Raw genomic sequence first — 13,691 nt, forward strand, 5'->3', positions numbered from 1 at the left:
TTTGAATTAACAGACAAATTATATATTTAAATTATATATTTAAATATAAAAATTATATATTTAAGCTGATTAGGATGTATTTCGTTTAGCAACAGAAGGATAGTACTATCATGCACCAATGTGTGCTATTTTATTTCGCGCAAGCTCACTAGAAATATAGATATCTATAGTCACTAATAATAAAACAGACTCCGTGGTAGCATTTGAAAGGGCACCTTTTTCACCTTGTTGTTGGATTCCTTGAGGCTCTGAGGGGATGAGGGGGAGTTTTTGACTGGGGTCTTCTGCGGACTCGATGTAGGTTGCGCGGGAGTGGCTACTTCGCACTCGTTAGAAGACGACGATTGTATAACAGACACTACAAGAGGAGGGGAAATCGAGGCAGACGTCGAGGGTATGGGCTCGGAAGGCGCTAGCGTTTCTATCGGGGCGACACTCAAAGATTTAGGAGGAGTTTGTTTTGGAGTAGCGACTTTCGCATTCATTGGTGGTAACATAGTCCTAGTCTTAGGCTTCCTCCACCCCTGCATAACACCAAGACGATATTAGTAGAACACCGATACCATCAAATAACACAAAGTACGGGGAAAATGTAGATTATTCGTATCCTGTTTTTTTTTCTTGAATTTAAACGCATTAGCACCGTCTCAATATTACCTAGTAGGAAGTTGTGAATAGAGTATGTATGATATATTGATAATACAAGTGTTGTAACTTATTTAATTTAGTCTAATTATCCTTATTTAAGAAACAGATTACTAAACAATGATTAATAAGAATAGTACGACAGAACGGACTGTTAAGCATCGAGTGTACGCTCACCTTATCGTCGTAAAATCCTTGATCGTCCGTTCTTTGTTGTCCGAGCAATCGATCTGTTTCAAGATCGGTATCCGCTTCCTCTTCGTCTGGACATTCCTCAATTTCTACATCAGCTTCGTCACCTATACGACGCGCATCAGATTCTTCGCTATTGCTTTCCATACAGACTCTCCGCCTGCCATCCATTATACTGCATCTTAGTTAGATGCGTTTATACGCAACACAGAGGTATCCCAAAGGGTATCCCAAACGTATATTCGATGTCGTAAAAGGAGAACTTTCATAGTGGTAAGTAAAAAAAGTACCAAGGCAAAATAATGGACAAATTTTAACAATTGGAATACCCTTAGCCGCATAAAACGAAACGTAAAATACCTTGGTATCCATATCGGACTAACGCTCGGTTCTGGTGGTTCTTCCGATGGTGATTTCACAGGTAGAGCTTTAGTCCTTTGTAAGGCCATTCTAATATCTTTGATGGCTGCTTCCACCTCTCCACAATTTACTTCTAAGGATACACTCTGTCGTCCTTGAGGTGCCGGAGGCGGCGGCGTGCCCAGAGGATCCAATCCATCGAGTTGGAGCTCGTTCGTGTCGTACGAATTTTCCTTCTTCGCGACAAATAGATCAGGAGATGTAGTCTTCAACGTGTGTAAAATATCCTTTGTTACATTTAGACTAACGTCTTTCCCAGAGTCATTCTCATTCGTACCTAACATGTCGTTACGAGTTCTCTGTATGATCTCTTTCTCTATCTCGTTTATTTGCCGTTTCATAAGCATCACAGTAGGATTATTGTTGTCAGTATCACTCGCGTGTCCACTAGACAGGCCGTCTTCTAATACCGGCATACTAGTGTATATTCTCAGGGAATCCGAATTATTCCCCAAATCGCCGACCGATCCGAGAAGGCCACTTGCTGGCATCAATTCATTATCCATCATCATGAGGGATACCTCGCTGTCCAAGTCGCCGCAATTACTGTCACAGTCGGTTGTCTCGGGGCTTAGTGTAAAATTACGCGAGTGTCCCACTTGCAAGCCAACCTCAGTCTCTCCAAGATCTTCACTGCTGCCAGTACCTACTGAGAGGTCCAAAAAGTTGTTTTCATGTTCACCTGTCTAAAGAACACAAAAAGCCAAATATAAATATTTACTTCATAATACCGTAATTACTGTTTTAAAGTGGAAAAATTTTTCAAGCAGCTATACGGTGTAATTTTAAAAACTGTATCTATAAATATAGATTTATATTTAGAATCTATGTGACTACTGAAAGCAATATAATTTCCAAACATTAATAATTAATATTTAAGAATTGTTAAAAACATAATATTTGCGTTAAAAGTATTTTTGTTTATTGCATCTAACTTTATAATACATAAATAAATATTAATTTTATATAAACTTAACTAATACATAAAGAAACAAAATTAATGGTATAAAAAAAATTATTAAAATAATGTTTTTTACTATATTGTCATACTTACATTTTGCGGAAATTCTGCCCGTTGCTTTTTAGGAGACTCATGTACCATAACCTCTTCTGTTGCAGGTGGACCACTGGCTAATCGTTGACCAACATATGCACTTCCACCTTGCCTTCTTAATTCATAATCAAGATCCTACAACAAAAAGTAATTTTTCAATTACAATTTACAAACTTTTAATTTATTCATTATGCATGAATATATGTTCTTGGATCAAATATTTGCTTGGATTTTTTTTAACATCACTACCTTAAGAATTTTTCTAATTATGAACTTTCATGTATATTATATATTTATTTATTTATTTGACATACATTTTATAGATCTCATTGAAAAGAACAAAATATCTCGTAAACAAATATTTATGAATTCTTTTATGTTTCAGCAAAGACTTACCTGAAAAGGAAAGGATTCTATATTGTTTTCTTTTTCTTTCGTCGGCGCCGGACATTTGAAGAATTCTTCTAACACTTTCCGTGTCTCTGAAAATTCATATAAATAGTCGAAGGTGCTACCTCCCGGCGAGACAAGACTGCTTATGTTATCAGCAGGCAAAGTTGATGGCTTTAAAGAATCTTCCTCTTCCTCTTCGACCTTTGGTGATGGAGATGAAGAATGTATAGGCTGATCTTCAGTGCTAATATTTTCTATCACAGTCTTGTCTACTACGATTTCTGCAGAAGTATCTTCCTTCTTGGAATGTAAGATACAGTGACGAAGTATTAGAGACTATTAAGTCATTCGATATAATATTCCATAAATGATATATATCTTTTTACCTCATTGTGATTTGGTGTTGTTGGCAATACTCTTTGAGGGAAACCAGGTCTCGGTGTCATATACATTGAAGGTGATGATAATAAGCTAGGAAGCTGTGTATTTTCACGAACTCCATAACGTCTCGGGCTGCCAGAATACTGAGCGATTGGTAATTCACCAATTACTCTCGCAACCTTATGATTACGTTCTGGAGAAGGAGAATCTGCTTCGCAATCACTCGCTGGTGTAACAACCTACAAAAGTTAAAAATTTGTAAAAAGTTCTTTGCAATTAAGCAACGCACGTGTGTCTGTTATGCATATACTTTGCATATTACTTTGAAAAATTCTGAAGTATTGCGATGATATGCCGTCGTAGGACTAGGAGTACTTCCAACGCTGGAACTCGGTGGTTCCGGTGCAATACGACCTCTTTGCGAATCGTCTGTCTCCAAGTCTAGATTCGTCGTCGTAACTTGATTCGTATTGCTCGACGCCAAATCCAATCGCAACCCCTGCCAATTGTCATCGATATCATCGAATACCACAACTTCGCCGTCGCTGACAATAGCCATACTTCTCGCGGGGGTGTTGTGATTCGATTGATAATCTACGCAGCTCTTTGGTAATCCATAGTCCAAATCGGTAATACTTTTTGGTATGGTATATTCTACATTATTGCTATTCAAGATTGAATCGTAATTAATTATGCGATTGCTGCGGTTGCTTTTAGGAGAGTCGTAATCGAGAATGGATTTCGTAGCGTTACGTCGCACCGAATGTACCTCGGAAGCAAACACGGTCTCCGTCACTTCTCGATTTGCACGTTGCTTTCTGGTTTCACCGCATCTGAAAAAAAGTTATAACAATTTGTAGGGCACAAGAGAACGTTACAAGCAATAGGGTCTTTGTACGACAGATGAAATACAAATTTAATTACCGACTTCGTAGCTCCCATATGGTCTGCGAGTTAGGAGACTTATTATTCTTCTTAACAGACAACTTATTATCAGTTTGAATATTATCCTCATTATTTATGGAATTTGACGCAGCCAGAAATCGCGACTTTCTAGCTGCCACCTTCCCTCGGCTCTGCGAGAATACCTCTCGGCCACCAGCGATCTCTATAATTCTGCAGGAACAATACAAGAACTGTTACATACTCATGACGATTTCATATGACTGCAAAACAATCCTAAATTATACGTTGGTCATTTTCATATTATCTTACGCGAACTTAACGCTCGTCAAAGTTGTCGATGTTCACATGCATAAAATTAATATACTCTGGTTCGGGCTCAGGTTCGTTTCTGTAACTTTTTCCATCCAAATTAAATATATTTTTAACATTCAACCAAAAGCAGCTTTCGAAACAGATGACTCACGGATATACGAACGAAATATTCTGCAGCAGCTGCTCATTTTTATAAAATCATCATTAAGCACGGAACGTAATAAATCTCGACGTCAGATTCGACGAGGGCAATATTTGCACAACGTACTATACTGTAGTCGATAAGCGACATTCTCTCTGTTGCATCGTCAAATTGTGCACGTGGACGATTACAAGTGGCGAATCCTCGAAACTCCGATGTTAGATCAGACAACACTGAACACCTGACTGACCTGACAGGCAGGGAGAGTTAACCCCAAAATTGACGCGTGGAGTACTCCGTGTTTTGCATTCCACGATTACATTCAATTCGACGCGCTCGGTCGGACCGATTCCGGTCTCACGCACAATTTATCAGTCTTAGGAGTAATACGGCCCTGTCGGCACCTGGAATGTTTTATTGAAAAATGTTCATCGGGTCCACCGCTGGCGCGGAAATCACGACGACAAAGCGTTCACGACGAGGAAACGTGTGTAGTACATATGAAAGAAAACGGGCGCGACTTTTAAGCCCAGTAACTCCCGTGGCGCCCATTTGGATGCGCTCCCGTCGCAGCAGCTTGGAGCAGTTGGAACTTGGAACGACTCGGTCTTATCTCCTCGACGATTTACAGTTTACAGACCAACCGACGTCAAGAAGAATCAATGACGGATCAAGACCGACCGCGGGTCACCCGAGCGACGAACAGAAAGAGAGAGAGATTCCCTCCCGCTGAATATAAACTGACAGTGAGTATTTATAAAGGTTTTTTTCAGGAGAGGGGAAGGAGTTTTTATCAATTTGTTATCGCATAAGAGCAATTTTTTGTGTCAACAAATTACTTCTTTTTCGATATTTTAAAGCTTACATCTCCTCGCTCCTGATTTTAAATGAAAAAAATAGGTTTTGTTAATCATAATTTTTAATCGCAAATTTCGGAGGATGTTTTTGAATCCCCAAACTCTCCCACTCTGAATATGGCAATGTTTTATATCGATACTACAATTTCCTACTCAATAGTATAATTATTATGTATAGATACAGCGTGTGTTATATATTACACTTGAAATTATGATACTGGTGTAACGTTCTGGTTAAATATAGTTTGTTAAGTCGCTTCTTCAATCAATTTTATAACGTGCTTAAAAAAAAAATTAATAAATTAATAAATTCTTTTTTTAGTAGGATATTAAATGAATTTTGTTTAATTTGTAATAAGTATATTTTGAGGTTGTTATCACATAAAGAAAATATTCTTTGCTCAAGATAATCGTTACTTGAAAGGAAGAAAGTAAATTGAGTAATCACTTTTCTCAGAAATAGAATGATATTGTATCTGTGTGCAACAGTGAACTTCTCAGAACATTTAAAGTGAAGATAAGTCGAACTTTATCGCTAAGTTCAGAGCGCATATCGAATGTTCAGCGGGATATGAGCTAAAAGTTTAGATTTAAAAATCCGTCGGATATATCGGGTAATTCCGATCGTATGTTGCGCGCGTGAAGTTTCGCCAATAATGGACAACTTCACGGGATAATTTGAAATTATCGGGTATCCGCGTTCGCCGACTATGCCCGAGCAAATACGGATCGAAATACGGAACGACAGAAATATCGGAAAATAAAAGGTACTCGGACGTCTATCTACATACGGATTATCATTGTCGATAAGCGAGTCGCTTTTTGAGTGTCAATCGATTAGTAATGATAAACCGATACCACGTCGGAAATTCCTTACAACTTGTTTCATTCATAAAGATATAAAGATATTAAAGTTTCTTTATCTAACTATGCGCACCTTTGGGATAATAGTTTTAGAACAAGATTCGAAAAGATATATATTAGGCACCATTAGAACACGAAAAGAAGCATTTCGTTAAATGATTTAAATAATATTTATCACATTGTCATATTTTAATTTTTTTTTTATTTTTTATTTTTTTCTTTTTATTAGAGTTTAAGCAAAATCCTTTTAAAATAAGCCCTGCTCAACTCTAATGACTCGATATTCATCAGAAATGTGATTTTTTTTTAATACGCTGAAACATGTCTCACTGAACACTGAAAGGGTTAAAGTTGAACTCTTTGATAAGAAACTGATGCGACTTCGCTGCAAATCGCGGAATATTGCCGGCGAAGACGTTCCGTCGCGAGAAGCCACGTCTGGAAAAAAAGAAAGAAAAAAAAAAGAGGGGAAAAATATTTGCCGAACGCAGATTACACCGTCGCGGGTATATTGACTTGTTTGCTGTACATCGAATAGCCCGCGCGACATATTAACGGCAGACGCGAAGAAGAGCGGCTGATATTTGACTGACATTTCCGCTGGAGTATATCGTCGGTATTAAGCTTGAAATTAACGCTCCATTGAATATACATGGACATGACGCGCGCTGGAATCCTCACTGCTCTGTGGAAACCTCTGTAGAAACTGTATCGACTATCAAAACCGAGCGCTCGTGTCCGCTGTAGATACACAAAGACCGTACGTCAAATGGACTTTCATCGTCACGACGAACACATTTACATCGCGAGCGAACGCTCGAATTTAACGTCGCGATACGACACGTAACACACTTTTGCGTGTACACAAGTGTTCGCACACGTCGGCTTCCGCCGCCCGTTATCGATTCCTCCGCACGATTTAACCGTTTAACTTGGTAATTCAAACGCCCTACAAATTAACTTTAATTTCTATTTTAACTCGTTTCCTTTTTAAATATTGAAACCGTGACCCTTCTCTTCGGTGCACTTTTCATTACTATTCATGGTACATTTTCGTCATCCAAATTTTTTAAGTACATTATATAGTATAATGTTATAATATATTATGTAAACTACATATTAATTATTACCTTAAATATCTTTGAATTTATTGAAGTCCAAAGGAAAATTTGTGTAAGCCGAATTACACAGAAGGGGATTATCATGTTGCAATAACAATGTTTGATCAGGTGGAAACGCTTTGAAGATTTCAAGGGCGTCTTCGTTTTTTGAAGAAAATTACATGATTTTTTTTTAAGTAACATATGGCATCTCTAAATATTTTGCTATATAAAAGTATTCAGATGAAGATATCAAAAAGTCAATAGTTTACAAGAGCTTTTATACTTTTATTCTTGCACATTTTAACATGAAATATAAAACATCTCGTAAACTTGTATTAATTTTTTGACAATCGTACCTCAACACTTTTGTACACTGAATGATGAGCTGAATTAATTGATATAAAGAAATTGTGCAATTTGCAATATGCAAACGTATCTTTCTGAAAATCAGCTATTTTTGAAATCTCCGAAGCATCTCCGCCTGAAAAAAAATTATTACTTGCCCCTTTCGTGTTATTTTGGTTACACTTTTCCTCTTTATAAATTCAAAGATATTTATGACGATAATAATTATTAAGACACTCTGTGTAGAGACCGAACAGAGTACTAAATTAACTCAATTCTCCCATCTTCCATTCAGCTAATTTTTTAAATCCCATTAACTACAAATATACAAAAAAGAAGGTATTTAGTACTCACTAAAAGTTTGTATTCCCATCCTTTTTTCTATATTTTGGAAGATTAATCGTAAATATTTTATAATATGTTTTTGAATATTTGTTTTGAATATTTTTTCATATGTATTCCAAAGTATGGCGACTAAAATAGCGGCAATTTGCTACATGCATATGGCAAACGTAGCTAAAGTATAACGTTTCCATTGGTAATAAATATTCCGGAACTGTCAGTGTATTTTTCGAAATAAATAACAGTAAATAAAGGGCAAAGTAAGAGTCGAACACATTTTTTTTTAAATTGTCAAAATTGTTTAGGGCTCAATCCGGTAGCCGAAACTTGTAACGTTTTACATTTGAATTTAAACTGAGTTTTTTTTTTTTATTATTTCTTTCATTTTTACTTTTCTTTATTTGTAATTTATTCTTTTTAATTGTTGGACAATTTAAAAAATGTGTTCGACTCTTACTTTGCCCTTTTATTTATTGTTATTTATTTCATGTACGAAGAGCCCTTCTATCTGTTAAATGTATTTTTCGGGTTGATGAACATTTCTGCAGAACGTTAAGTGATTCTTGATTACCTCGAATCCCGAAGCTTATAGCTAGGGCCTCCCTTGGCCGAGGTCAAAATGTACACAGGGCTTCCCTCGGGTTCGCTATCGTCTTGCTGCGATTGTCCCTGATGATCACTACCCGGCAGGCTACCGTATTGTGGCGCGTCCTCACTGCGTCCGGACGCCGAGGAGGAGCTCGACGAAAGCGGCTTCGTGGCGTGCGGCAGTTGGCCCTCGACCGTGAAACCGGGCACCACGCTCGCCGTCCTACGGGACAGCGAACCTGATTTTTTTCTGCCATTCGCTCGTTTCCTATACCTACGAACGTAACTTGGCACTCTTAACAATCGGCAATCGGTGAAGGAAGTACAATTAAAAAAAAAAAAAAGAAAAAGAAAAAGAAGAAACGTTCCCGGACCAACGCTTTATGGTGGGAATCGACAGCACACGTTTATTATTAATTGAGAAGTTCGATGGAACTAACTGCGATCTTTCGACCTATTTCACCAAAAATTTAAAGTTACATTCAAAATTATATTAAATAGTTGATAGAAGAAATTTACTCTCGAAGGTGTGCGACGTATCTTCGTCCAATAAATCTAATTATGTTTTACACTCCTCTCGCGACGTAGCTTTTCATCTTCATTTCGCCTGCGCTCCATCTGGCTCCTCAATTACATAATTAACCATCCTATAATTTTGCATGAAAACGTTAAGTGGAACAATTGCATTGATAAAAATATGTGCAGAAATAAAATCTTTCATATCATTAATATTCTGCTCGTTCCGAGCTCATTAAAAAGTGATACGGGTAAAAGCTACAATTATTGTTAAATGTACTGTTAAAAACTACAATTGTATAATGTATATAACATTATTCCGCGCGCGTATTTGGTACTTTATATTGTATATAAATTTTCTGCTCTGCTCTGCTACGTAAAATGAATCTTTATAAAATATCGACACCAATTTCAGACATGTTCTGCATATATTCGAATATTAGATTCAAAGTCATCGGCCTTTTCTCGTAGTACGTTACGGAGTTAGCTCGATTAACCCGAATTTCTCTTACCTCCCCCCTCACTTGGGTAAATCGGTTTAACTTGCCTGTCGGAGGTGTCGCGCTCGAGGTCGATCATGTCGTCCGATATCGCGGAGGCGCTCGTCGACGTGTTCGTAGAGGCGATGGTGACAGCGGCTGTTGCGGCGGTCGCGGCGGTGACGGTGGTGGTGATAGCGACGGCCTCCGTCTGGCAGGGGCTGTCATGCGGCTGCTGGCTGCTCTGCGTGGAGGCCCCCGGGGCCGGGGGTGGACCGCCCCTAGGCCGGCATTTCGGAAAGAGTCGATTCAAGTCGGCGTTCTCCAAGATCAGGCTTGTCATCGCCACGGCGCATTCATGTCTCGCAGCAGGATGTCCATTCTGCGGGCACAGAGAGGATTTCGCGATGCGTTAAATGCGGCATGGATGAGACGTGACGTCTGTTTATGCGTTCCCGCATTTTAAGATACGTATATACTGCTGGACGCCCAGGAGGGGAGAGACGTCTCCTCGCGTCATCTCTCTCCTTGTATTTCTTCAACGTCTCACGAATGTTTCTATCTACTTGCACATGTGTCATGTAAAGTGTCCAATGATGTACCCGTTTTCCTTCTCGGAAAGATCGAAATGATATTTCTCTTAAAAAGAAGATATTCTAAAGATAATGATATTTGACGTATTTAATATGCTCTAAAAACTATTAATACGGCATATATATATGTGCGAACTATTTTTATATTGATACAAAAATTATTAAAAATTCTCATTTCAATCTTGAAAATTTTACATAAGAACGACTTTTCTGATTTCCAGAAATAATATATAAAAGGCGTTTGTATTTTTTTTTATATCTATTATAAAATCATCTCGCGAGTTTTTTAAGGGAAATCTTCGCACGAAATTCCGAGTGCAAAGTGTTATCTCCAAGAGAGTAAATCATATTTTTATTTATGTAACTCTCACCATGTTGGTGTTTATATCAACGGGATTGGAGGATTATACATGTATAAAGACCGCACGTTGATGTTAAATCTGTATCCATATTTTTTGGATTGTGATGATTCGCGCTGCTAGTTTTAAGTCCCCTGTAGAGAAAGATTACTATTGCAGTTATCTAAACGGGTCATTGTGAAAATGTGTGTACCACCGCAGTTTCGAGCAGCTCTGTATACGAATGAAAAATCTCTTCCCTTTGCTCTAACGGGGTCGTACTCGTGCGAGAACAACGCGCCACTCTCGTGTGCGCGACACCGAAAGTGTTATACTTCATACAGAGCCGCGGTGTTCAAAGGGGATTGGAGCACTGCGGAAGGGTTGGGTCAGTAGTGTATACGGGGTGAAACACACAGAAATTGTAATATATTCGAACGAGCAGCCGGTTGGCTTCTTGCGTGCCCAAAATTATCAGAGGTAGATTATCCGAAAGAAATTTTTGCAAGATACATCGTCATTGATCTCAAAATTATATTCTTAAATCGTTAAAATTTAAATTGAATTTTAATCATGCTAGATTTTTGGAAAAATATGCTTCCAATAGCGAGTAGGAGCTGTTTTCAACGATACAAACAATATTTTAATCCTCTCCTTGGAAACCTTAAAAACACATATTTAATTATAAAATCTGATAGACAAATTTAAATTTATAAAAAAATAAATAAAATACAATCTGAGATTTTCTACTTTCATTACGGTAGAAGTTTTTACACAAATTATTTTCTAGTTTTTACACAATCTCCGAAACGACATAAAGATTTATACTGAAGTTCGAAGATCTTGGGATGCGAAGGATGGAAATTTCACACTGCCGATGTAGGATTAAAATTATTACAAAATTATGAGAAATTTCGAACATATAAACGATTTTTCCAATTTTTCAGAAATAATAAAAAATACTTATTTTAAAAAAATCTATTGTAATAAATCACTTACGAGCTTTAGAGAATTTTTGCATGAAATTCCGAGAGAGCAGTGGTATATCTCCAAGAAGGTGAATCGTCTCTAATTACACAACAATAATTATCTGTCGCAAGTTTCTTTCATTTCACAATAGGCTCGAGCATATACATATACATCGCCGGGACAAGTACCGGAAGTTTCCTCTCTTCGCGGAGAAATTTGCGAGCAAACGGTTATTCCAAAACTCGAGTTATTACCTCGAGCAGCGCCCGTTATGCGCAGCCGACCAACCCCGCCGCGAACTTTCCGCGCCGAATTTATTGTTATGCAGTAACTCCGATGCGAGGGAAGTCTCGTCGGGTTCAACGTGCCTTACCCAAGATGAACTTTACGCTTTTAATTAACAACACTTTTCCCGGTCGGGACTTATGAAAATTCTGCGGTCGATGTCCCGGGTTCTCAATCGTGTTGGTTCTGCTAGTGGACGCTATACATGATTCAACCTAGAAATCCTACATTTAAGAGTCTGTTCCTCCTGTATTGTACTATTTTTGATTGGCTTGATGAAAAATGACAATTGGTAACTAATCACGTGATGATTAATTAAATGATAACTTAACGCGTGAAAAAAAAAGAAAAGTAAGTGCGTGAAACGCGTTGTACAATTGTGCAAGTGTACGTGCACATTTTCTGTCAAACTGGAACATTGTCCAGACTCTTATTTCTAGAGACTCTAGTTCAACCTACTTCGAAAAATATAGAAAAACGTTGCGCGTGCAGATGTAAAGTAACCGCGAATTTAGTTCGAGAAACAGATGGTATTATAGATAGAAAAAGAGTAACTCACGATGCAATTGCGTAATTGTAAATAAATATTGCATTTTCTGAGCCGGGAGATTAATTGTTGTATTTACCAGATATGTCTATCTATCGGAAGTTGAACACTTGGAGAAAACTGGATCAAGTTTAGTTCTGAGTTTAGAATGTGTCACACGCAATAGGACGTTTCAATTTTTTGTTTTCTTCTCTCGAACGTATCCTGATTCGTCATACTGAAGGGAGGAGATACCGTAATACGCGTGCATGAGTCATCATACGTAGCGTTCAATTGGTGTGCGTTGAGCATGAGTCAGCGCTGAATTGCGGAGCGACGTAAAGGAGCGAGCGGACACATCGTATATTCGCTAATTTATATTATATACTCCCGCCGTTATATATCGGCTTCATTTACGGAAGCACGTAGCTGTGCGTTTCGAGGGAACGCCGCGCCGCGCCGGACAGGCACGGGCATTATTAGTTTCGCATAGCTGAACTCGATTTATCCTTTCGCGTCCGCCGCGCCGCCGCGGCTTGGCATCCGACAGGTAACGTATTCCCGTCGGTCGTTTCACGTGGCATTTTCTAAATGAGAGACTGTGGATCCGTGTTCTGTTACATGTACCCAGTTTCTCCCTTCCTCATTGGAGCATTTTTCCCATTGAAAGGGACGAGAGGCGCGGAAGGTTGAAGAAAAAGTTTACGTAATGATACAAACAGTATCATTGCCGCATGGCTGTTGAAGAAAGCACGATTTGTTCTATAAACGGCTGCGTAACTTTTTACGTAACACGATGTGTAATGCGCGCAAAGGTACGTATGTACGCGATAGAAAAGTAGAATTTGCCACGCGATATCTATGATGGATCCTGTGTTCTGTTTTCGTAATTCGGTGGAAAGATTCGGCTGCTCTTCACCGGACGCCAATGTGAAACACCGCGAGCGGCGCGGGTGTACGTTGGTCCAAATATCGTATAATTCGTGCCATAGAATCTAGACCTTATGCACGTAGGACTTAAGAACGAACATTCCTCCGTTCCTCGACAGTGATAAAAGTACGCTTTCGCCTACTTGGCGCGGAAGCGGGATGAACGAACCGACGCGACAGCGTTACCAGCCTCTCTTCTCGCTCTATGTAACAATGGGACCTCCATGAATCTTCCATCATATATGACGGGACATGTGATCACCTGCTGGAATGGAGGAAGATTCCACCGGCGAAGCTAATTTTACCCGAAGAGAAATGTCCGTAATTCTCGCTGTGTGTTCCAGCACGAAACACAGATGTCTGATCATCACCTCCCATTAGTATCATATTTAATCATGAGTCCGTAAAGTCTGTTGTGCTTATACCATAAAAATTTCAACTTTATATCACTTTTTATATCACATATTTATGTACTTTTTCTATAATACAAAGTTTGTTTTTTTTTTTTTTT

The 13,691-nt window shown here is 38.5% G+C and overlaps 1 protein-coding gene across 12 annotated transcripts in view; it reads right to left on the minus strand.

Moving 5' to 3' along the window:
• Positions 1-13,691, minus strand: part of LOC108755959 — a 39,212-nt gene that overhangs the window by 8,881 nt on the left and 16,640 nt on the right. For 5 of the 12 annotated variants that reach the window (XM_018499443.1, XM_018499446.1, XM_018499442.1 and 2 more), the window contains exons 2-11: positions 9,608-9,921; positions 8,528-8,767; positions 4,010-4,201; positions 3,408-3,918; positions 3,091-3,324; positions 2,708-3,004; positions 2,312-2,446; positions 1,198-1,943; positions 823-1,012; positions 216-524 (exon numbers count right to left, since the gene is read on the minus strand). In XM_018499443.1, coding sequence (XP_018354945.1) covers positions 216-524; positions 823-1,012; positions 1,198-1,943; positions 2,312-2,446; positions 2,708-3,004; positions 3,091-3,324; positions 3,408-3,918; positions 4,010-4,201; positions 8,528-8,767; positions 9,608-9,882 — 3,129 coding nt within the window. In that variant the 5' untranslated portion in view covers positions 9,883-9,921. The remainder of the gene's footprint in view (positions 1-215; positions 525-822; positions 1,013-1,197; positions 1,944-2,311; positions 2,447-2,707; positions 3,005-3,090; positions 3,325-3,407; positions 3,919-4,009; positions 4,202-8,527; positions 8,768-9,607; positions 9,922-13,691) is intronic. The other 7 variants (XM_018499449.1, XM_018499450.1, XM_018499453.1 and 4 more) reach the window with 4 other exon arrangements.

This window comes from Trachymyrmex septentrionalis, unplaced genomic scaffold (genome assembly GCF_001594115.1).
Source record: "Trachymyrmex septentrionalis isolate Tsep2-gDNA-1 unplaced genomic scaffold, Tsep1.0 scaffold9, whole genome shotgun sequence".
Lineage (NCBI taxonomy): Eukaryota > Metazoa > Arthropoda > Insecta > Hymenoptera > Formicidae > Trachymyrmex > Trachymyrmex septentrionalis.